At 38.8% G+C, this 24,683-nt stretch overlaps 1 protein-coding gene across 31 annotated transcripts in view; it reads left to right on the top strand.

Moving 5' to 3' along the window:
* The window catches only part of nrxn1a (neurexin 1a), a 1,876,207-nt gene that overhangs the window by 284,143 nt on the left and 1,567,381 nt on the right, over positions 1–24,683 (top strand). For 24 of the 31 annotated variants that reach the window (XM_087991361.1, XM_087991355.1, XM_087991356.1 and 21 more), the window contains one exon: positions 11,371–11,400. The exons of the other annotated variants lie outside the window; for them this stretch is intronic. In XM_087991361.1, the coding sequence (XP_087847487.1) occupies positions 11,371–11,400 (30 nt within the window). The remainder of the gene's footprint in view (positions 1–11,370; positions 11,401–24,683) is intronic. 31 annotated transcript variants of the gene reach the window in all.

Here is a 24,683-nt window from a genome sequence, read left to right as displayed (position 1 = left end):
ACAATCAATCTGATTGAAATGGGTAAAGCCAACATAAAAGATACAGGAATGAATTTTTCCATAGTTTTGACCCTTGTGTTTTATTGGGTGAGATTCACAATGACTGGATTGCAATGACCCATGTAGACTTTCCTAACGCAATCCTATACTTTTCATCTCATTATTTCTGCATCCGGCTTCTTTAGCTTCGGTCTTACTGGTGGAAAACTGAGAGTGGTTGCTGCTCCTGGATGTTGTTGATGTTTACGCCACGGGTGCCATATTTAAACCTCAGCTGAATACCACTTCAGATACTACAAGCCAGGCACTAAGTTCACACAATGGTGTACAACTGTTATCACTTATGTCCATGGCCCATAAAGGGAACCTGGCAGCCAACTTCACTGACAGCGACCTGGTGGTATTGGTGGATATGGTGGTGGAAGGGAAGGGCAGTCTTTTCTCCTACTGACCACCAAAGGAAATCAATCCAAACCCAGCCAGCCTGAATTGTGTCAGTGTTGTGTCACAGGTAAAAAGAAAAGCCCAGCAGTGCAGGAAGAAGGTTAATGATCTTCTGTGCTCCTCAAGGCTAAGTGTCACCATCTTCTTTCTGCTCCCTCACATTCCCAGGGACTATCCCTTACTCTAACTTCACCACTGCACACTTATCTCACCAAGGCTCATGTACCACAACTTGCATTACTGCATGCATCTTGTCCAATCAGCAACTTTCACCTAATTCTCCTAGCAACAAGCTCTTCATGTTATCAGTGCTTTCTACTCATTCAGTGGAAACATTCTCCAACTCTCCTCCTCATGCTTCACCTCTTCCTGCTCTTCCATCCACTTCCATCATACTTAGTCCGTCCCTTTGCTCAATGCAGGAAGAATCTGAACACCCCTTGCATTGATAGTTCCACAGTACCCTAACTGACTTACCTGCAATCCCTAATCTGGTTGTATTTGAACTGCAGGATTTACCACGGCTAGTTGGCTGGGCAATAATTGGACAAGCCCTTGAATGACTATGGTGGTATTCCCTGATTTACCAAAGCCCACGTAACTCCTCTAAGGACAAGTGACCATCAACTTTGTCGCATGGTCATTTGGTTGAAGCAAATGCAGAGTGTTTGACATGTATTTAGCATTGACAAAGCATGGTGCTCTACAGCAACATGCCCACCACTTGACTGCTCAGTACTCCAACCTTCACAAGCTGCTTGCTTCTCCCTCTGCATTGAAAAGCAATGCAAGCCACACACTCTGGCAGCTTCAAAGTGCAAGTTGAGTGAGCATGAAGAAATTAAGTTCAGAGCCAGAGATGCAGGAGATCCATGTGTCTGTGCACAGAAAGCAACCTGGCAGAACCATGCAAGCCATCACTGTACGTAAGCTTTGAAATGAAATCCTGAAGGACTGAAGTGTTTTGTGAGGTAGGTCTGAAAGCAGCTGTGATGATGTGGTGAGACTGATCGTTTGATGAGGCTTACTTCTGTGGATGAAGAATGGAAGAAGATAGTATCCATACAACATGAACATGGTGAAGACAAGAGTCGGCCAAAGGCCCACAGCAACAAGCCGTTAGCTGCCACAACCAGGCATATCCAGAATTAGTGCCGTTTTGTTTCTTGGAGGAAGGAGAGGAAATTGTGAGCTGCAGAAAAATTAGGTGAGTTTAGCTGTCACCATATTTTTTCATATTTCTCACGTTTCCCACACTGGCTCAAGGGAACAGAAAACTACCCTCAGAATTTTAAGTGTGGGCTTACTTCAGTTCACATGACCTTGTTTAAATGTTTGTATTGGTTTATTAAAAAGCCGCACCAGAAGTTGGACTGACCACAAAATGAGCCAGACCCATGGTTAATTAATCACCACTGGGAACTTTTACAAATTGCATTCATTTGCAAAGCCTTGATGAGCCTTTGAACTTAAGAATTTTTTTCTTTTGTGTGCAACAAAACTAAAGTACCTTAATGCTTTTGAATGCATTTTGTTCAAATTTACTGAGAAACTGACCAAATAATACTCTCCTGTATATGTTTTTAAAGTCATTTTTCAGTAATTTAATATTAGATTATTCTGAGTTGGTAGACAATGCTGTAGTTATAAGTTAACACAATTTTGACTGTGGTTTTATACTTGAACCATTGATTGTGTCTAATGCACAGATTTAATCAAGGACTCCCAACAGTCATGCAGATACATACACAGAAATGTTTGAAGCTAATTAAGGTTGCTAAAATATTGATACTGTGCAGTGTTACCTTTAAAATACTTTGATCACATAATAGTTGAATTTATGCAAAAAAGGATCAGTCACAGATTGTCCCAGATGGTATTCTGATTTTGATGTTATTTTGTACACACAAGCTGCTGGCACAGGAGTGTCTTCCTGAAACAGTTGCAGTTTGCTGAATTCCCTTTGCTTTAGATTGTGGGGTAGGTTCCAAGAAAGTCTTTTTCAGGAACTCTCCTGGAGTAATCAAGATGACTTTCTGTGGGTTTTCACCTCAGACATTTTCATGAAATGATTTGCAAATAATGGGCGAAAGAGTAATAAGCTGGTGCTCTTTGAGCAGGTTAACTTTTTCCTCATCCAATTCAAAAATGCCTTCGGGCAAAACATTCCCAGGCTTTGAACAACATGGACTGTGGCAGCAAAATTTGGGTGGATAGCATAAACTTTACCATTTAAGATCAAAAGTCATATTTTCCAGCAATGTTCTAGACATCAAGTAAGATTTCCACTAATAGCAGTGAGACGCCTATTAACAGGGATTATTGCACATTATCACCCTCATCATTACTCTATCTCGCTCCATTAAAATGCACTCTCCTAATCTGCCACCAACTGGAAATAAACCAGACCCCCAAAATTTCCAACATGGCCGTCAGAGCAGGTATCTGGCATGTCCGGCCCACTGCTTGCTCCTGCAGTCTTCCATCTTGGACATCTGGAAACAACTTTGCTGAGCTTTATGCCAATCATCAACTGTGCACACCCCACACATCCATGGACCTTGGCATTCAGTCTGTAACACTCTCATTGCACCCTCATGACACATTTCCGATCCGCTTACAGTACACTTCCACATGTAATGCTGGCCATGAGGCCTCACTGAGACCTTTCATTGCATTGCTGCAGGAAAACCACTGTGTATGATTACACCAGGCTGTGTCTCAGTGTTGCTTGCTTGCTGTCTTAGCACTCAGTTATTTTGGATCTACCTGGATGCTCACAACATCCATGCCTTTTAACACTTTGGCCCCTTTACGTGATGGAGTTGCTATGACAAATCCCATTAAAATCATTTGGCGTTTATGTTTTTGAAGTTTTCAAAAAAATAGGGCATAATGATTGGTTCATACCAGCTTCTCCCAGTATTATTGGCAGACATATTCTTAAAATTGTTTTGGAGCCATTAATAGTCACAAGCTGTCTTCTTCTGCAGTAAAAATCCTGTATTGTTATCAATTTTAACTTTGGAGAGAAATCACCCAGTGACCTATCTATGTATGTTTCATCATTCTGAAGCAACACAGCACCCCACCCCCAGCCCCCAAGTTTCTGACATCAGTCATGACCTTGATAGGCTGGCAGAATTTGGGGCAGTCAGTATAGTTTGTTAAGATAGTTTTCAGTCTCTCAAAAGGTGCTTGGTCCTCTCCTAACCACAGTGCCTTTGTTTTCTGCTGTAACAAGTATCAATGGAGCAGCAATGGGGCTGAGATTTGGTACAGATTTGGTTTTGGGAGCAGGAAACTCCATCAATCGTTTTATTTTTGGTGTTCATAGCAGCAAATTTCCCTGACCCACTGTATGCCCTAGGTAGCTGACCTTTACTTCTGCAAGCTTATTTGTGACAAAGATCAACATTTATTTTAGCTCAGGGTGTTAAAGGAAGCTGCCAGCATCCTTTTCACAAATCCATTTTAGTAATAAAGGTGGTCCTTCCAATCTTGTTAATTCAGTCTTTCAGACAAAGAATTGGGTAAGAATGTGCCCTGATTACTGTGTTAACCCTTCTATTGTCTTTGCATAGGCTTGGGCACCAGCACAACTGGTGAAATCCAGCTGCTTTGACTGGGTTCACTGAAGTGATTTTGAAATTTGTATTTGATTTCTGCTTTCACCCGAACCTGTTTCTCCAGACCTGGATGATAATGATTCTGTTTATGGAGTGGGACTGCATGCCCATAGATCCTGGTTTGTCTCTATAGACACCTAAATGTTGTGAGAAGCATCATTAAATCCCCTTGCTGTCTATATCTCATTACGAAAGCATGGTATCTGATCTATCATACAAAAGCCCCAGAAGAAGATAGGCTGTTCTTTCATTCAAAATGCACCTTGGTGAAGATGAAGTTGACAAAATGGGGTCTTCATGTTGACCTCAGCTGGTACAAGAATTGTACCTGTGCTGTTGGCGTTGGGTAACAGGACAACATAATGTTGAAAATTTGGTACTATCCAGGCTGCCCTCTGCAACATTATCACTGTCCTCTTAGTCCTCCATTGTCCTCACTGCCTGACAGGCCTGTGCTTGCTTATCCTGCTCTGAATGGTAATCATGTTTCACCATGTTAATGTTACATAGATGGCTCTTTTTCCTTTGATCTGAGGTCTCAATCAAAACATTCACGTTATCAATTCTCTTAGCTACTTTCTTTGGGCCATTGAATTGGGATTTCAGCAGTTCACCCTGTAAAGCTAGTAACACTAACACATATTCCCTTGACTGAAAAATTGAGGCCTGGGCCTGCTTGACTGCTCCTTTTGTTATAACACAGGGTAAACCCTCCTGCTTTATTTAAATCAGCAATACAGAAAGATTTATCCTATGCAGTAGTTTGTGAAAATTCAAGTGGCCAAGAACTATTTAAAGTAAACATTAACAACTTTGTTTCTTAACGTATAACAGAGAATAATTATTTTACAACTATTTACAACTCTTTCCTCTAACCTAGCTTTTACTTTCCCTTCTATAATACTGGTCTGATAAACCCCCCAATTAAGTTTGACTGAAAAATTCAAATTTCAAAACCAGCCAGCTGTTGAATCTTCTCATTGCAGACTCACTCGCCAGGTCAGTGTTGATGTTTTCTCTGTGCAAACTCCTTCTGTAGACAGGTACATCTCAGAGAGTTCTGACTAGCAGCCTACATTTGTTTTTTGGCAGTTCTCCTCCAACTGTTCAATTTTCCCCGGTCTTATACCCCAAAGCATTTGATTGTTTCATTGTGTTTTAATATTGTCAATATATTAAATTCAAACTTGATTGGTAGTCGGTATTTTGGGGTATAATTTAAACTGATTGGCCAAATTCAAATTTGTTTTTGTCTCCAGGCAACCAGCTACACTAACTGCTGGACCAAAAGGTTGTTGAGAGCACTTGGTGCTGTCAGGTAGTTCTGCTAGCCTTCAATTTTCTTAAAGGTACAGTACACCCACATCTTCATGACACTTTTCTCAAGGCTACTTGTCAAGTTTACAGGTGCTTCTGAGCTCCTCTACTGGCTACTCTGCTCAGTTACCAGAAGTCAAATATGTAATCTAACCTAAAATATTTATTAGTTCCTCCCAAAATTATCTCTTTGTTTTGGAAGATTTGTCTCTCATGTTCATGAGCAAAGGGATCAAAGCTGATGAGGTCAATTCATCAGGTGAATCCTGGTGAATCTTGGGAATACTCATTGTAATTTGCCCTCACCATTGTCTTCTGAGCCTGATAATACAGTTCCTAAGCTCTTTATGACTATGAAACTTGTTTTATATCCAGAATACTTCTAACTTTCTGAAACATTTTGGACATAGGATTGGGACCTCAATGCACTCGAGCTTGATTGGTAATCTATGTTAGATACAGAATATCTGTGCTCACTACCTCAGCAGAAATGGTTCTGAAAAAACACCTTCTGGGAACCAATATTATAAGACCATAAGACATAGGAGTGGACATAAGGCCATTCGGCCCATCGAGTCCACGCCACCATTCAATCATGGCTGATAGGCATTTCAACTCCACTTACCCGCACTCTCCCTGTAGCCCTTAATTCCTTGTGAATTCATTCCTCATATTCATAATAATGTGAGGTATGTATTGGAAGCCTTCATTGATTTTTAGCAGTGATATCGTAAAGTCTACTGATACCCTGTTAAATGGTTCCCAAAATATTGTGTTGGAATTAGAGGCACTTGTTATACTGCAGGTTGGTGATTTCCCAAAATCTAACGTTTGTCACATGTTCCAAAACTAAACGTCACCCTTGCTGCGATTCGGCCAGTAAATGTGCTAGTTTATAGGTGCTTAGGTCTTCCAGATCCCTACATACCCAGATATAAGAATTTCATGTGTTATCCTCAATACATGTTGATGGTACTTGAGTAACACAATTCGAACCACCATTCATTCTTCATCTACAGATCTGTGAAGAGAGCTTGGCTTCCTCACCAGAACAATGTAATTAATAAAGTATCATTTCGGAATTCCCTCTGCTTTAACCGCTTTGAGCAGGTTTGGACCTGTTTGTTCAAGTCAGCTTACTGAGCCTTGACCAAATTCAGCTATAAATTTTTATTCAGGCAATTGGCAGAATCTATGGTTCTAATTTGGCCTCTGACAATGGAGCATGTTTAGCCATTGACGAGATCACAACATAGGAAGGGAATATATCCAGAATCTTTCATGGCAACTGCTGTATCCTCAACTTCACTTGGTTTCTTTAAGACTAGTGGCAAAGATGTTACCTTCATCCCCACCAAATCATTTCCCATGAAGGAAAGGGAGATGGTGGAGTGATAATGTCACTGGACTGTAATCCAGGACCCCAACCTGATGTTCTGAGGATATGGGTTCAAATCCCACTGTGTTGAAAGTTGGATTCCATAAAAGGAAAAGCTAGCCTAATGATGACCACTATTGATTGTTGTAAAAACCTATCTGGCTTGCTAATGCTCTTTAGGGAAGAAGGTCTGCCATCTTTACCTGGTCTGGCCTATATATGACTGCAGACCCCCAATAATTGGATTGATTCTTAACTGGGAATTGGTCCAGCCAGGGATGCACATATCCAATGAATAAATAAATTTCAGTCAAACCTAACCCCAAACAAGGTCAGATATTAGACTGTACTCATCTGCACCTGATACTAAAGTATGTATACACCCTGCTGATACAATTTACCAAAACTAGCTGTTCTTCTCCCTTAATCTTGATGTAGATCTGCCCAGACTGCTTCCAGAGGTTTGAAAATGTCTTCTTGGAAACCCCAGGGAATAGCTGAAAATGTGTTGCTGGAAAAGCGCAGCAGGTCAGGCAGCATCCAAGGAGCAGGAGAATTGACATTTCGGGCATAAGCCCTTCTTCAGGAATTGAGCAACACATTTTCAGCTCTGATCTCCAGCATCTGCAGTCCTCACTTTCAACCCCAGGGAATAACCCATAAGACAGAGGAGAATCTTTTAGGCTACCATAAAATCCTAAAAGACTCCTAAAAACATGATGTAATCTTCACAGGCTTTGCCACTCAGCCTGCATTGGGTTGAGCAATGTCCAGTTTTCTATGGCTAACTTCATTTTCTTGGCTATTTTTCCAAACAGCTTGAAGAATACCACTTTGTCCATTTCCTCAAACTTTATGATTGCTTGTACAATTTTAAACAATTCTATGCTAGTCCAAAAATTGGAGGCAGATGGATTCCCAGCCGTTGGTCCGTTGATTTCAAGGAATCCTCCCCTCTTTATTCTAGCCTTTTTAATTGGAATACCCTTTCTCGCTACCTTTCTCTCTCTCTTCTGCCTCTCTTCCTTTCCTTTGAAATGCACTTTTGGACACTTTTTCTCTCACCTTTTCCAATCATTCTACTTTATTTCGTGACATTCTTTTTCCCCTTCCTGTCCACCTTCTTCTTTCTTCGCTTACCCTTTCTTCTTTATCTCTTTGAAATTCTAGTTCTAGCCTCTTCTTTTGTAACAAAGTCTTTGCCAGTGTGACCATGTCTCATTTCCACATTTCCCCAGTACTCTCCCAATTCACAAACAAGCTTGTTAGCTCCTAGTTGTATAATCTTTAGTCCCTGATCACAATTCCATCTTCAACAATCTGTGAACACTTTGCAGTTTATCAGTGGACTATTTAAAGTATTAGTAGTCACCTCACTCTGATACAAAACACACTTGTTTCAAAATTAGACATTTTGGTTACAGTGCTCTTTATTCTAATATGCAAGAAATCTATATTGGCATTTTCCTTTTTTCATTAATTATTGCCACCACTTCAAATTACTTTGGCTATTTCACAATCTTCATTGTGTGGGGGTTTAATGGAGGCTGACCCGCCAAATATGTGTTAAGGCAACGTTTGGAGGGATCACCATTTTCTTTTTGAGTCCCAATCCTGCACAACAAATTTTTGAACTTAACAGATTGGTGTTATGACCACTATACAGTTCTCCAACTGTGCCAGTGTCAGTATGAAGAAAACGGCAGCCAGATTTCTTTAGCCAACAACTAACGATTGGTTTATTACCAAACACCAACATATTCAAACAAAGATGGAATGATTTTTAATTATATGCCCTTTTAAAAAGATAACTAGCACTTAGACAGTTCTGAAAAGAAACAAAGTATTGTGTTAACTTTAAAATAATTCACCAACCAGTTGTTAAATTAATGAGAAAAAAGGAGGTTATAGATTGTCCCAAATGGTGTTCTGATTTTGATGCTATTTGCACACACAAGCTGCTGGCGCTGTGGTGCCTGACTGGAATAGTTGTAGCTGGCAGAATTTTCTGTGCTTCAGATGGTGGATAGGTTCCAAGAAGATCTTCGACAGGGACTCCTTGAACAATATGGATGGCTTTGGTGGGTTTTCAGCTCAGGCACTTTGCGGAGAAAGAGCAACAGGTTATTGCTATTCAAGCAGGTCAATTCTTTCTAACTCATTTCAACAACGCAATAATCATATCTCTCTCAGAAACTGGGATATGTGACTTCTCTTTGACAGCACTTTCAGCTGGCTGACCATATTCGAGCCTCCTGCTCCTTTGCAGCCTGCAACATTGTCTATGTTATATTCAATAGATATGCCTTATTAATGTAAATCTTTTGTTTAGCAATTCAGTATATTTTTATATAGGACCTCATGATCTATTAAGTTATATTTGGATCATGTATCTTCATTACAACAATACCAGTTATGTGCAATTTTGATTTAATCTGGTATTTTCTGGCAATACAATATTGCAAATTGTTTGTACAATCCTCATAACAGTACTTAAATACACTTTAGGAACAAATGCATTTCACTTGATTAAAACTAGTTACAACTTTTGTTTTCCATTTTAAAAATAGATCCCATTACTGATATAGTCTAATTTTTGAAGTTACTTAATTAATGAGGACAAAAATTACAATATTAAGTTTGAGCCACAATGTGACATTTTGGAAAGTGTGAAAATGAATGTCATTTGTATTCATATGAAAAACACTACACAACTCAAGGAATGCGATACTTTATAAATAAGACTTTCTACTTGTCTCATTGCAGTGCTTTTCAGTAGCATCCTGATATGTAAACTACAAACAGACCTGAGTGATGTGCACTCCTATTAATGATTTGAATACATAGACAGTAATTGAGTTCATGAAACAATATTCCAAAATGGACCAAAACTACTTACTTCATAACAGTTCAAATATATATTGACGTTTGTGGAGACCTTGTTTGATTCACCAATTACCTTATCCATTGATTGAATAACTGTGCCTTGCTTAATATCACTACATTGGCATCCAAAATACATCTTTGGAAATCATTAATCACAATCCTTTTTTCTTTTAATATGTAACTTTCGCATGAAATATTAGAATAGAAAAACCACATTTGAAAGAAACAAAATATGAAATTGCCTTAGATTAATTATTCCTGTTAGTCTGTACCAGAATTATGAGTAGTAATAGACATGACAACAGACTGAATTATATCTGTTCCTGCATTTTTTGGGAACAGACTGTTTTAGGGTTTATACACTTCCAAAGTGATGAGAATTAATTTGGGAGCTATAAAATTGGTTCTGTAACTGACAAATTCAACATAGGAACATGTCCTTTAGGTTGTGAAGAACAATATAGGATAGCGAAACACATTCTTGGTTTGTCACCAGTATTCAGTCAGTTGTATTTCTTAGCTGCATTTGATGGTTCCATCATGCTAATGAATTTCAGATTGATCCAACAGGGAATGATTTTCAATACTGTGTTTACATTTTTGCTTAGCTGTACATCTAACAGTCGGCTTCCAGGAATGGCAACTGCAAAATCTAACATAAATTGTACTTTGAGCCACAACTATTTAAAAATAAAATGTAAGAGATGTAATCAGAAACCATTTTACTCAATTTTCAACAATTTCATTATGAAATTTGACTTTTGTATGTGCATGTCAAATATTTCAATTAAAATCTGGTGTGTAAATTTTAACATTAATTGCTGGATGGAAAATTGGCAATTGCAAATAAGTAACTATCCATTTTCATTGCCATTGATTTCAAATTAAGTAATCATTGGTTGGTGTACATACATTCAGCGGATCTGCTTCTACCTATCTTCTCGTCTGATCTGTACATGGTTTTTATCTACATTTTGATGTAAAAACTGTAATTTAAATAATGTAATTAAACAATACAAACCAATTCTCCTTATTTTACCAATATTAATATGAATTTACTTTACATGTGAGGCTCGATGAGAACATTTCAAAGTGACTTCTTCAAAAATCAATTAGCAAACCACATGTCTTTGGAGAAACTACTTTAATTGAATATGACTCTCACGTACGGCCCAGTTTCAAGAAGCAATTGTTGTAAAACTATCCAAAACAACACTTAAGGCATTTAAGAATGTTCAAGCAGAAAGGTGCACAACAATTTGGAAACAACTGCTATGAACAGTATTTATAACATCTCTACTTAGTGCTTCAATTTCATATTTTTAGTATAAATCATGATTAAAATGTTCTTGAAATTATATGTTTCTGAAAACAGACTAACAGCTGATGAAGCAATGTTTTTGGCATGATTTGTAGGGTGGAAGGATGGTCCTTTTACAAAAATTCCTTTAGAAGCCTTTGTTCTCTTTTACTGTGGATATGTGTATGTGGAAAATCTTGGAATTGTCCAATGCTATCAGAATCATTTCTTCATTCTTCTGATCTTGTCCCAATGCATTGCAACCTGTGGTTGAAAAATGCTTTTTTTTTATTTCCCTGTAATAAAGACATCTAATACAATGCAGATGTCTGTCACAAAACATTTTTGTCATTGTGACAATACCTCTTCCCACGTGCCCTTGTTCTTTGCTGACTGTGCTCTTGTTTCCCTTCAAGGTCTGGCGCACCTGATGATGGGCGACCAAGGTATGGGTTCCATTCCTTTTTTCCACTGTGCTTCCTTCTCTCCCCCCCATTAGTAGTTGTCTTTAAACTCTCTCTAGAAATAATTCTACAAAAGTTTATACTTCCACTTTGGCTGTTTCAAGAGAATCTGTCTTTCTTTATTTTTTTTCTTTTTGCACTTGAGTCAAGCTTTTTGCTTTGTCTTTGTCTTTGTGCCAATTAGGAGAAAGTGAGATCATTAATGTAAAAATGTCAGTGTTAAATATAATTAAAGCAATGTTAAAATATTTATTTGAGTGTATAGTTAGTTTGGAGTGCTTGAAGTCATAATGTTCAGAATTATGCTTGCTTCTGTATCAGGTGGTATTGTCACGACTAGTGCCTGCTCTTAGCTTGTAGTGTGATAAATTGTCACACCATATTGCAACATATGTGCAGCGGTGTGCTTCACCCATTAACAGAGATGCATGGCTGATTGAAAGTATGTTCGATGCACCAGGCTGTTGGAATGCTGGAGGAATGGTTTTGCAAGCAATTCAACCACATAATTTCACTCCTAATTACTTTCAATGTTCTTTTTTTTATGTTGAGTGAGTTAAGTCATGGTTCTGTAGGTGTTTTGAATACATAGATCTCCCAACAGAAAATTATCTTCATAACATGGGATTCATGCTTCCATTTCAACATAATATGCTCATACTACACCTGTGTGTTTACATATTATATATATTTTCTTGCTATGATTAGTTGCATTTGCATATAATCATGAAACTTAAAATGTTTCTCTTTTTTTATTCAATAATGCTTACTTCATGGAACCATTCCATCAATTCCATAGGTAAAATAAAAGGTACTAAATGTTCTGCTTTCTTTGGAATAATTAAAAAGTATAATTTTAATAACCATTTAAATCATTGGTAAAAGAAATGGTGTTTGTTTATTGCCTGAGCATTAAATATGTGGTTATGATGTTCTAATGCATTAGAAGATTCCAAAGGTAAGGCTATTGATATTTATGTATTTGCCTGTTTGTATTTATCATGAAATTTTTATCTTGTCGGACACAACAATTTAGGAAACTAAAAGATGATTTTCCCTCTATGTTGGAAGATTGACATGTTTATAACTTTATTTTTTAGAATATTTAATTATCTCGACAAAATATTCAAATTTGAATTACTGCCACACTGCAACAGAACACCGTCCCTTTTGAAACCCAACACAATTTAAATGCAGATGCCACAGCTTTAGTTTGAACTGTATATTTCAAAATTATACTTAATGAGTGTTGGAGTAATTGCTTTTCGTGTCTTTGAAGGAACAAAATGTATGAAATCCTGAATAGGAACAAAATTGGACAAATGTGTATATCATATTAATTCACTTAAAGAAAATGAAATATCACTTTCAAGATCAGCATTTTAATTTAACTTGAAGCGGTATTAATTGAGAATGATTACTGTAAATTAATTACAGTGGATACAAACTCTCCCGGCACTTTCCAGGTTTAGTTAATGAATAGCTTAGTCATATTTTACAGAAGTAAATAGGAGTTAGATAATCTTAGTTGTGATTATACTGTAAGTTCTACATTTGGCCTCATTATTTTTAAGGTAAAAAGAAAGTACTTAGCCCTAGCTAGAAGACTTGTGTCGATGACAAGAGAGAATAAGTTTTGATTGTGATAGCCCTGTAGTTGGAAACTGTTCATACTTATCTTGAAAGTGCATACATCAATATTCTTTACTGGGATTAGAGAGCTGGTGAGTGACTTTACTGACAAAAATGTAATGTTCAGTGCTATAAGGGAAGAGAAGAACCTTGACAGCAAGAAGAATTAGCAATTTAAAAAAAGTTTAATTTAGGAATGAGATAAATAATTTTGGTAGTAATTTGATCTCTGATTTTGAAATGAATTACCAGCTCACTGTTTATGTTTTGAATATTTGGTTGCTTAGAAGATTTTATTCAAGCAGGACTCGGTATTGAGGGGTCTAAAATGGATCATCACAATCCAGGAAGTAAGCAAGCCTGGCCAATTTTAATCTTTGTACCTCAATTTTATAACTCACATTAGTCATTGTAGTCCAACTATTGGAGAACTAATACAGTGCTGAACCATAGAACCCAAAGAATATTCTCTGTCAGTATTCACTGCTGAGCTGAGGTGATCTTAGCAAGGGCAGCTGTGGGACTGTTGCATTGGTCTCACCATCCATTGCTTAGGGAAAATAACTTTAGGTACGTTTCTCACCTCAATCAAGATGTCATCATCCCAGATGGAATTGTGGAATTACATATATGTGGATGGATGCTGTGGATGAGATAGGCTTACTTTAATCAATAACCTGATGGAACTTGTTGTCAAGATTCACAAATAAATTATGATAATTTGGGAGAAATGTTGGAGTGTGGTTAGTACTGTGGAACCTTCTCCCAATAGGAACTGATGAGTTTGGAAGAAGCGAAAAAAAATAGCAACAGAAGTGATGGATTTTCCTGTCACTTTAATGGCTGTATGTTCAATACCAGTCACTCTTTGCCCAGACTGATATTGTCTTATGTGTCATTAAATTAGATCTTGATTTGCAGATATGAATACATATATCATGTATGGTCAGTATTGGGTGGGTGAAAGAAGGCATTGGGGTTCATCATGCTTGCATGACTTGTTCTTTTAAAAAAATCCAAATAACTGCACATGTTGGAAATCAGAGACAAAATGGAAATTGCTGGATAAATCCAGCAAGTCTGGTAGCATCTATGGAGAGAAAGCAGAGTTAATGGTTTGCAGCTGGTAACGGTTCTTCTCAAGAGTCTTTGGTTCTGAATAAGGGTTACTGGACCTGAAACATTAACTCTGCTTTCTCTCCATAGAGAGAAAGTTTTTTCAGCAGTTTCTGTTTTTGTTCTTTTCGAATGTTGATATTGCTGAAAAACAAAGCCATCTCCATTTGGATCAATGCAGAGCTTATTTTAAGTAGGATCCCAGTTCCAGCCTCAAGATTAGCTTTCAGAATATCTTTGTGTATCAGTTTAGCATATCTTATGATGCAGGTTCCCAAGCCCAGCTAGCTGTAGAATACTGTGTTTGGTTTGCGGGAGTTTTCTATGTGAAGTTTATGATTTTCATCAAAGTTGAACTCTGATGAGCATGCTTTACGGCACTAGGTATGTCCTGTCAATTGATGTTGCAAATGAATCTCAAGCAACAACAATAAATTGCATCCAGTTTTGTTTTTGTGACTTTAGGAAGTTCATAGCCATCAGAATGACTACATGATATATTTTACACCTTTGTTTCTCCAAAGCCTGAAGGTGAGATTGATGAATGCTGAACTTGCTTTTGCCAAGGGGCAGTCAATTCCATCACCTGATGTGTCTTTGTTGGAGAGAATACTCAAACATAGAAAAACCTCTGAGCTGAGATGATTGCTGTTGATTGTGACTGTGGGTGTTGGGGTTGGTGACCAAGGGAGATTGGTACATGAACTTCCTTCTACAGGCATATTTTAAGATTGAAATGTTCTGAAACTTAGGCAAAGTAATCAAAAGGAGTTCTCAGAAGTAAAGCTCCAGTGAAAAAAAAACTTAGGTGGGTAGTTAAATGCATACATGGCAATTGGAATGATATAAAAACTGTGATACAGTAAGTTATGTTCTCACTTTAAGTGTAAAACTCAACCTCCATTGTTCACATACAAAAGGTACTTGTTTAAATCGAAAGTTTAAATTAATTAGTGAGTAAAGCAAATGAAATTATATGATAGAGGAAAGGTCTTTTGCATAGATGGGTTGCATTTTACATGGATGGGTGTGGGACCAGGATCAACAGGAATAGGGCAGGAAAGAGGAAATGTGATGGAGGGAAGGGGTAGATGAGGGGAAACTGTGTTGTAGGGGTGGAGGGAAGGGGTAGGTGAGGGGAACTATGTTGTGGGGTGGAGGAAAGGGGTAGGTGAGGGGAAATGTAGTGGAAATGTGATGAAGGGAAGGAGTGGATGAGGGTAACTGTGTTGTAGGGTGGAGAGAAGAGTTAGGTGAGGGGAATTGTGTTGTAAGGGTGGAGGGAAGGGCTAGGTGAGGGGAATTGCGTTGTAAGGGTGGAGGGAAGGAGTAGGTGAGGGGAAATATAGTCAAGATGTGATGAAGGGAAGGGGTAGGTGAGGGGAACTGTGTTATAGGGATGGAGGGAAGGGATAGGTGAGGGGAAATGTAGAGAAAATGTGATGGAGGGAAGGGATAGGTGAGGGGAAATGTGTTGTAGGGGTGGAGGGAAGGGGTAGGTGAGGGGAAATGTAGAGAAAAACGTGATGGAGGGAAAGGATAGGTGAGGGTAACTGTGATCTAGGGGTGGAGATGGAAGGGTTGATGGTAGAGGAGAGGTCATCTAATGGATTGGGTACCCAACCAAAAGGCCATTTAAGGGCATCAGTTGGTCAAGTGATGAGCAGACTGCCAATGCCAGTGCTTTAGTGAGTGTGAGTGAGCTGGGTTCTGAAGGTGATGGGGGTACAACATCATTGTCATGATGCCCAACTTTACGTGACCTCCAGCCCCCCACTTCCCCCCTCGCCAATCCGTTCCTGACTGGACCATAAAATTGCAGCTTGTAAGTCGAATTGTCAGATCATCTTTTACATGAAATTTGACCCCCGACACATGGATAATATCATGTTTAATTTGATGAATAATTTGTTGCATGGAGAATGACACACGATTTACTAAAACTTTGTGAGGAATGTTTTAAATATTGCAACAGTGACATGTCATTTCTGAATGAACCGTGAGAATACATGAAAAAGACATTAAGGCAGTAACATTTGGTAAGACTGATAGCACAAAGTGAGTAATAGTGAGTCAGCAGCCTATTTGACATTATGCCCAGTTTAGTTTTCAATTAACATGATTTATAAAGAAAATTGCGTGTGATATAAGATAAGGCTACTTGTTCATTTTCCACAGCTGGCATTGAGAAATCTCGCCCTCTAATGTTGTTTCCTCAATTGTAGAAAATAATATTCCAGTTTTCTTTCAATGTAGAAGACTAGTTTTTTTTTAATATCTTTGCATGGTAAAGGTACTTACTTGCTATGATGGCTGTTTTAGAATTCCATGGTATGGAAGACAGAAGGGGGTCAGATTATAAGGTTGTAAGATGTAGGAGCAGAAGGACACCATTTGGCCCATCAAGTCTGCTGTACCATTAAATGACTGATCTGGATGTCCTCAACTCCTATTGCTGCCTTTTAACCTGATATCCAGATTCATGAGAAATCTGTCTACCTCAGCCTTGAATATACTTAATGACCCAGACTGTACAGCCTGTGGTAAAGTATTCCACAGATTCACTGTTGGCTTAGAGAAGAACATATGGGTGAGCCCTTATCCTGAGTTAATGTCATTTGGTCACTGACTCTGCTGCCTACCCTTTCAAGTTCTCAAAGACTGTTGTATGTTTTAAGACAGTTGCCTCTCGTTGTTCATTGGTTTGCTGTTTGGTGTAGAAATCTAGTTTAGTAGGTCACTGACATCTGTCAGTTCAGAGTTTTCACTTCCGGAGAGGAATATGTGATATCCACCGGTACACTTCATGCCTTCCATGCTAGGTGGGGGCACAACGAGGGCTGCAGTGCATCCCCACGCCACAAAGTGGTAATTCAGTTTAAATTTGATAAGTTTCATTTGATGTTTTAATTTTTGTTCCAGTACAGTTAAGGGATGGTATACATTAAATTTGTTTGGTGATCTTAAACTAGAGGAAATATTCATTGCAGTGCTATTTCTGGTGGGAAATGGATAGATGATTTTCACAGCTGCAAGGTCCAAGCGTTATTCAAAGTACTTGGAGGAAGCGCTGAGGGTAGCAAGGGCACGGAATGTACTCTGGATGGGGGATTTCAACATCTATGAGGGGCGTGGCAGCAACATTATTGATCTACCAGGTCGGGTCACAAAGAACAGAGCTGTTAGACAGGGTCTGTAGCACGTGGTGATGGAACTTGATCAATGTACTTGATCAGATCCCCACCAATCTGGCATTTGTCCATGACAGTGTCAGTAAGAGTGACCACTGCATCATACTTCTGGAGGCAAATTCCTCCTTTTACTTTGAGAAACCTTACATGGCGTTATGTGGCACTATCATTGTCTTAAATAGGACAGACTTTGAACAGATCTCGAAACTCAAGACTGGGCATCCATTAGGCATATTCCAACACAATCTGCAGCCTCGCAGCTTGGCATTTCCTCCATTTAACCAGTAACATCAAGCCAGGGGATTAATCCTGGTTCAGTGAGGAGTACAGGAGGATCTGCCTGAGCAACACCAGGCATACCTAAAAATATTGAAAAACCTGGCAAAGCTACCAAACCAAACTACTTGCATGCCAAACAGCATAAGCAGCAAGTGATATCCAGAGCTAAGCGAGCCCACAATCACTGGATCAGATTGAAGTTCTGCAGTCATGTGAATGGTGGTGATAATTAAACAACTCATTGGAGGAGGAGCCTCCACAAATATCCGCATCCTCCATAATGGGACCACCCAGCACGTCATTGGGGAATAAAATGGCTGAAACACTTACAACAATCTTTAGCGAGAAGTGCTGAGTTGTTGATCTATCTCAGCCTCCTCTATCACAGATATCAGTGTTCAGCCACTTTGATTCACTCCATATGACATCAATAAACAATTGGAAGTACTGGATACTGCAAAAGCTTTGGGCCCTGAGAATATTCCAGCAATAGTACTGAAGACTTGTGTTCCAGAACTTGACGCTCCCCTTGCCAAGCTGTTCCAGTACTATACCGGCATCTACCTGACAATGTGGAAAATTGCCCAGGTATGTCCTAAATACAAAAGAAAATGAGACAAACCCAACCTGGCCAATTACCTGCATCCCAGTCTATTCTCGATCATCAGTAAAGTAATGGAAGGTGTCATTCACAGTGCGATCAAGCAGGAACCTGCTGATTATGTCCAGTATGTGTTCTGATAGGGCCACTCAGTTCCTGACCTTATTATGGATTTAGTTCAAACATGGATAAAAGAGCTGTATTCCAGGGAGCAGGTTAGACTGACAGTCCTTGAAATCAAGGCTGCATTTGGCTGAGTATGGCATCAAGGAGCCCTAGCAAAACTAGACTCAATAGCAGTTAGGTGAAAAAAGTACTCTGCTGCTAGGAATCATACCTGGTACAAATAGAGACGTTCATAGTTGATCAGTTAGCAAGGCTCCAGCACATCTCCACACGAGTTCCTCAGGATAATATCCCAGGCCCAATCATCTTCAGCTGCTTCTTCAATCTTCTTCCCTTCATGGGCCTTCCCTCCATCATAAGGTCAGAAGTGGGATATTCGCCGATGATTGCACAATGTTCAACACCATTTGCGACTCCTCAGATACTGAAGCAGTTGTGTCAAAATTCAACAAGATCTGGAAAATATCCAGGCTTGGGCTGAAACGTAGCAAGTACTCTTTGTGCCATACAAATGCCAGGCAATGACTATCTCAATTAAATGACAATCTTACCACTGTCCTGACATTCAATGGTATTATCATTACTGAATAGAAGAAGGAAGGGCTCCTGAAGAAGGGCTCATGCCCAAAACGTCGATTCTCCTGCTTCTTGGATGCTGCCTGACCTGCTGCGCTTTTCCAGCAACACATTTTCAGCTTATCATCACTGAATCCCAACATTCTGGAAGTTACCATTGGTTAGAAACTTAACTAGGCTGATCATAACAATATAGTAGCTACAAGAGCATGTCAGAGGCTAAGAACACTGCTCTCCAAAGTCTGTCCACCATCTACAAGCCACAAGTCAGGAGTGTCTTGAAATACTTTCCACTTGCCTGAATGTGTGCAGCTCCAACATTTAAGAAGCTTAATACCCTCTAGGACAAAGCAACTAATTTAATTGGCACTAAGCCTACATTCCATCACTCCACCAGTGTGTACTATCTACAAGATGCACTGCAGCAATTCACCAAAGATCCATGGACAGCATCTTCCAATCCCACAAGAGCAAGGGCAGCAGATACCTGGGAACACCACTACCTGCAAATTCTCCTCCAAGCCCCTCACCATCCTGACTTGAAAGATAACACCATTCCTTTACTGCCGCTGGGTCGTAACCCTGGAGTTACCTCCTTGACAGCATTGTGTAACTACCTATGACACATTACTTCAGCGGTTCAAAAAGGCAGCTTATTACTACCATCTCAAGGACAACTAGGGATAAGCAATAAATGTGGGTGAAACCCATTTCCCATGAATGAATAAAAAAGTGTGAAGTATTTTGTAATTTCAGTGGCTTCTTTTCTCAGAAGGATATGTCCTAAAATGTCTTCAATTGGTATATCCTGTAATGATCCTTTTACATCCAACAAATAGAAATTGTAGAAGAAAAGTTTAGGCTGACCTCTGGTTTTTCATCTTTCTTAATATGATAGTATCTGGCATCTACCTGGCATATTTGGACAGAACGTTCACTAGGGTGAGAAATAATGGATATGACGTCCTCATCGATGTATCATGTGTCCCAGGAAGATGTGACTTTGTTGTTGTTGTTGCTGAAAGATTGTTGCCACCTGAAGGCATGATAATAATTCCAATCATTTTATATTCACTGATTTCTATGAAAGAGGTTTTTTTAGTTGCTTTAAGTTTGTACTATGCATTTTTTCTCAGTGAATAATTAGTTGTCAGTTGCAGGAATATTAGACAAGGTGGTAAAATAGTAACATTAATTCAACTGGAAGAAATGCATGAGTATAGTGTGCAATAGCTTATCTAAATTTGAACCAATCAGTCTTTTTTTTCTGATTGAAATAGCATTAACTTGTTAGATTTACATTTTCATGTTCTATGTGTATCTATAGTTTTAATCAACCAATTAATGAGTTAATTAAGTTTAACAGTGTGCCAGTTGAGAAATTTAAGAAACTTAATTTTGCTGTCAGCACAATTTTTGAGGATTGAAAATTATAAACAGGTCATTAGAGTTAATTTTTGAATTTTGGTACTGAAATAATTGTCAACTTTGTTTGAAATGTGTCTTTATAAAATAATAGCGGTTTCAGTTTAATTTAAGACATTTGGCACGCTTGCCTTCATTGCTCAATCCTATGAGTATAGGAATTGGGACGTTATGTTAGGGTTGTATAGGACATTGGCGGGGCCTCTTTTGGAATACTGTGTTCCGTTCTGGTCACCCAGTTATAGGAAGGATATTATCATGCTGGACAGAGTTCAGAAGAGATTTACCAGGATCTTGCTGGGTATGGAAGGTTTGAGTTATAAAGAAAGGCCGGATAGGCTGGGACTTATTTCATTGGAGCATAGGAAATTGAGAGGGACCTGATAGAAGTTTATAAAATAATGAGAGATATAAATAGAGTTGATGGTTGTTGTCTTTTCCCTAAGATGGGGAATTTCAAGACTAGGGGGTACAGATTTAAGGAGAGAGGAGATTTTAAAAAGACAGGAGTATAGAATGAACTTCCTGAGGAAGTGGTGGATGTGGGTACAGTTACAAAGTTTAAAAGACATTTAGATAGATACATGAATAGGACAGGTTTGGAGGGTTACAGGCCAGGAGCAGGCAGGTAAGTCTAGTTTAGTTTGGGATTATGTTTGGCATGGACTGGTTGTCTGTGCTGTATAACTCCACGACTCTGCGATTAAGAGTAAAAAGAAAACATTCTAACTAAAACATTGCTTCAGTTTGAAGGACCTTTTTTTACTTATAACAAATTTATAAGGGCAGATTTATTTATAACTTTTTTTTTTAGAAATTATGGCGGAATTTGTTCTAACTGCAATGTTAGCAAAGTCGTAGAATGCAGAGGCCGGAGAAGCTCTCCCAGAAACCATCTCGGAGAAGGAATACTTCCTTAAGCAAATACAAGGGGCTGGATGTTTGTTCTTTTGTCCTCATCTCTCCTTCAGAATAAAGTCCAGGTGTGGAAGCTGGATGTGTGGAAATGAGATTTGAAGGGGGAGTTTCAAGTTGCCGGTCAATTAAGAATGAACTTCCTGGAGTTAGTTGAATCAAGGCAGGTTAACTTCACAGCTAAGATCACCATTTAGAATGCTCGAGGCTCTCGTAGTTAACTGAACAGATAGGAGAGGTGAGTACTGCCAAAATAATCAGGAAAGTAAAAGGGTGTCTCCAAGATGTGAAGTTTTTATGTAGGAAATATACAAAATAAAATCTGCCACAGCTGCCAGGCAGCATTGAAGGATAAATGATTTTCTATTATTTTTGTACTGGGTGATGCTGGTTGCCAGCTCTTTATCTTCAGCCAGGGAAGGGTCTGTTTGCTAACCAGAAATTCCAGATGTCTAATGAGGTGTGCCTCAATAGGACAGTTGTTTTCATGGGCTGTTCGTCACTGATGGACGGAGGAGAGAATGCAAAAGCAAAATAGCATTGCACTAGCAACATGAAATAAAGATGATTGCAGTATATTTTGTTTTTTTTGAGATGATATTTATAGCTAATGGTTTGCTCTCATTGCTAGTTCACTAGGGAACAGCCTGTATCACTTGCTTCAAGTCAGACAATCTGGTGTTAATGTAGCATAAACATCTCTTCAATCTACACAATATCTGTTTTAAAGAGATAAACTAGGATAAAATATAATACAATTAAAAATAATCAAAACGTGTTTAAAATTTTGATCTTCTAAAAGTATAACCAGAACTGTCAAATGAGGTTTATTTTTAGAAAGGAATCTTGCAATTAAAATATTTGGGCTTAGCTTTCTGCTCCCAGGTTGTGTGCAGAATCAAGAGAATTCCTGGTTCTGCAAACACAGCCTTCAAACATGGCAGCTGCGGGGGTGTGGGGATGGTATAGTGTCGGCCTAGATGTCAAAGTGGGCAACCACAAAAATGCTGCCAAGTGCAGATGCAGGCAGAATGGAAGGACTTCCTTGAGGATATGGCTCTGTGTCCAACATTTAAACTTGAAAATTAGGAAATGAACAATCCCTCCAGCCCTCGCCGGTCATCCCTCACCCCTCTCACTGTCCCCATATACCTACATGGCAAACTCATACCATAACAAGCCCTCTACCCACACTCAGTGCCCATGCTTATTGTCACCAGACTGTGCCCTTCTCCATACCCCATTGTCTTCTATAACATTCAAGCCACCTCCATGCTAACACCTGCCAATGAATGACAGCCACCCAGCACTCTTTTCACTAATGTGAACCATGCCAATTCACCCTGTCTCTGCCAGGGACAGAAATCCAGATATGTGCAGAAATAAGATAAAGTTACACTGAGTAACATTGCAAGTGTGAATTGTAGACTTCTCTATAGTGACAAAATCAGTCTCTATGTTTAAAAACATGTTACTTAATTTGTATTCCTTCAATAATGTCCAAAACCAAGAATAGCTGTCAGTAGAACTGTGAAATGCAAGGCTCCAAACTTTCATATTCACAAAATGTGAAATCAGTCACACAGCAGTAATCCAGTGATGGAACTTCTCAAACCTAAGTCAGCACAGAGTGAAATAGCTAGCAATCATTTTCCAATAGTCCAGACATTTGTTTTAAAGATTTAAAATGCATAACGTTTTGATACTTTCTTTCGATGGTCTCCTGAGGTAAATCCCTTTCAGACTTTAGCCAAGTCCCATTGATATATCTTTCTGACACGTTTGGCTGCTGATTTAAGCATGTTGATAAGTCCGGTGAGCTTTGTTCAGGCACATTCATAAAACCATCTGAACGCTCCCAAATGGTACCTCATGTCTCTAAAAAGCAACTTATCTTAATCCAAGTGGTACCTAATCTCCCTTCTCCCCTTACTCTGTACTGGTCTAATCTGCAAATTCTACACGAAAGAGATGCTAAAATCAGATTTGACTGAAGGTAGCTGGTGATATAAACAACCAGTTGGATCTGCTAACTGTGAATATGTAAAACTCTGTCCACTCCCTCCAAAAATGGGAGCTGTTGTGTGCCGTTTAAAGTTTCTGAACACTTGTAACATTTTTGCTGCGTCAAAGTACTTAACTAACATGGGTAGAAATCTGGACCTTAGCCTCTCTTTAATTTTCATTAAATATTTAATATGATTATTCTATCCATTTCATATAATTTTGTTTTATGACTGATGCCTAAAATTACTTCTTTGCTCTCGATGGAAGCCAGGTGTATACATACCATAATTTCAAAATGAAATGCATTTTGAAAGGAAATCTAAATTTATCTGGATTCTTCTCATTATTACTAGATGTCCCTGTGCAGTTCATTCATCTTAGTAGTCCATGGTAAATTGGATCGATTGCATCTTTTTCAAGATCCCAGATCTCTTAGATGTTAACCACTTATTAAGTAGATGCTAAGAAAATATATAAATCTATGAACACCGGACATATGAAATCAATGCAGAGATTACTGAAGCACACAATATATCCAGAAAAATCCACACACAGAGTAACCAGGATAACCTTTTGATACTTTAAATAGAGTTGTAAATGTTTGAAATAAGCAACTTTTAGGGAAATACAGAGCCAGGACAAAGTGGTACAGTGGAAAGAAATATGTACAGAAAGGTCTCTGATAATGTGGGAGTTGAGAGTAAGTAATGTGGCAAAAGGGTGATTGTATTTCATGGCAGAACAAGAAATGGATCTGTGGATTCGGCTGCACAAACGCAGAGGGAGAGAGTAGTATGAAAAATCTAGCACTATTAGAAAGCAGCTATAATTCAATGGGCCATATTCTCATTTTTTTTTAATTTCAAAAATATTCTTTCTTCATATATAATCTCTTTATGTATATACATAGTCACAAATGCAGTTAGGTTCTGTACAGTTGCATATCTTTAAAACAAACAAAACATTGGACTTTGACTTTATCCAAAAAACCAAAACCCTGTCTTAAACATATAATACTAATATTTACATATATTTGAGACACTGGGAGAGTCCGATAACTGAATGCACCCCCATTTAGCTTCAGCAGCAAGACCTCAGAAAATGGTCTTTTCCCACTGCGCTTTGGCAACAGCTGCCCCTAGCATTATTGTGTCCCTCAACATGTGATCCTGGACCTTGGAATGTGCCAATCTACAACATGCAGTCAAGGTCAACTTCTTATTCTGGCCGATGAACAAGTTTCAGGCAGACCAAAGAGCATCTTTCACAGGATTGATGGTCCCCCAAGCACAGTTGATGTTGTCTCAGTGTGTGTCCTAGGGAACAGACTGTAGAGCACAGAGTCCTGTGTCACAGAGCTGCTTGGAACGAACCTCGACACAAACCACTGCATCTTC

This window comes from Chiloscyllium plagiosum, unplaced genomic scaffold (assembly GCF_037043375.1).
Source record: "Chiloscyllium plagiosum isolate Xiang-an unplaced genomic scaffold, Cpla_swu_hap1 HiC_scaffold_10, whole genome shotgun sequence".
Classification (NCBI taxonomy): domain Eukaryota; kingdom Metazoa; phylum Chordata; class Chondrichthyes; order Orectolobiformes; family Hemiscylliidae; genus Chiloscyllium; species Chiloscyllium plagiosum.
The sequence above is the reverse complement of the archived record's forward strand: the minus strand, read 5'-3'. Positions and strand labels throughout refer to the sequence as shown.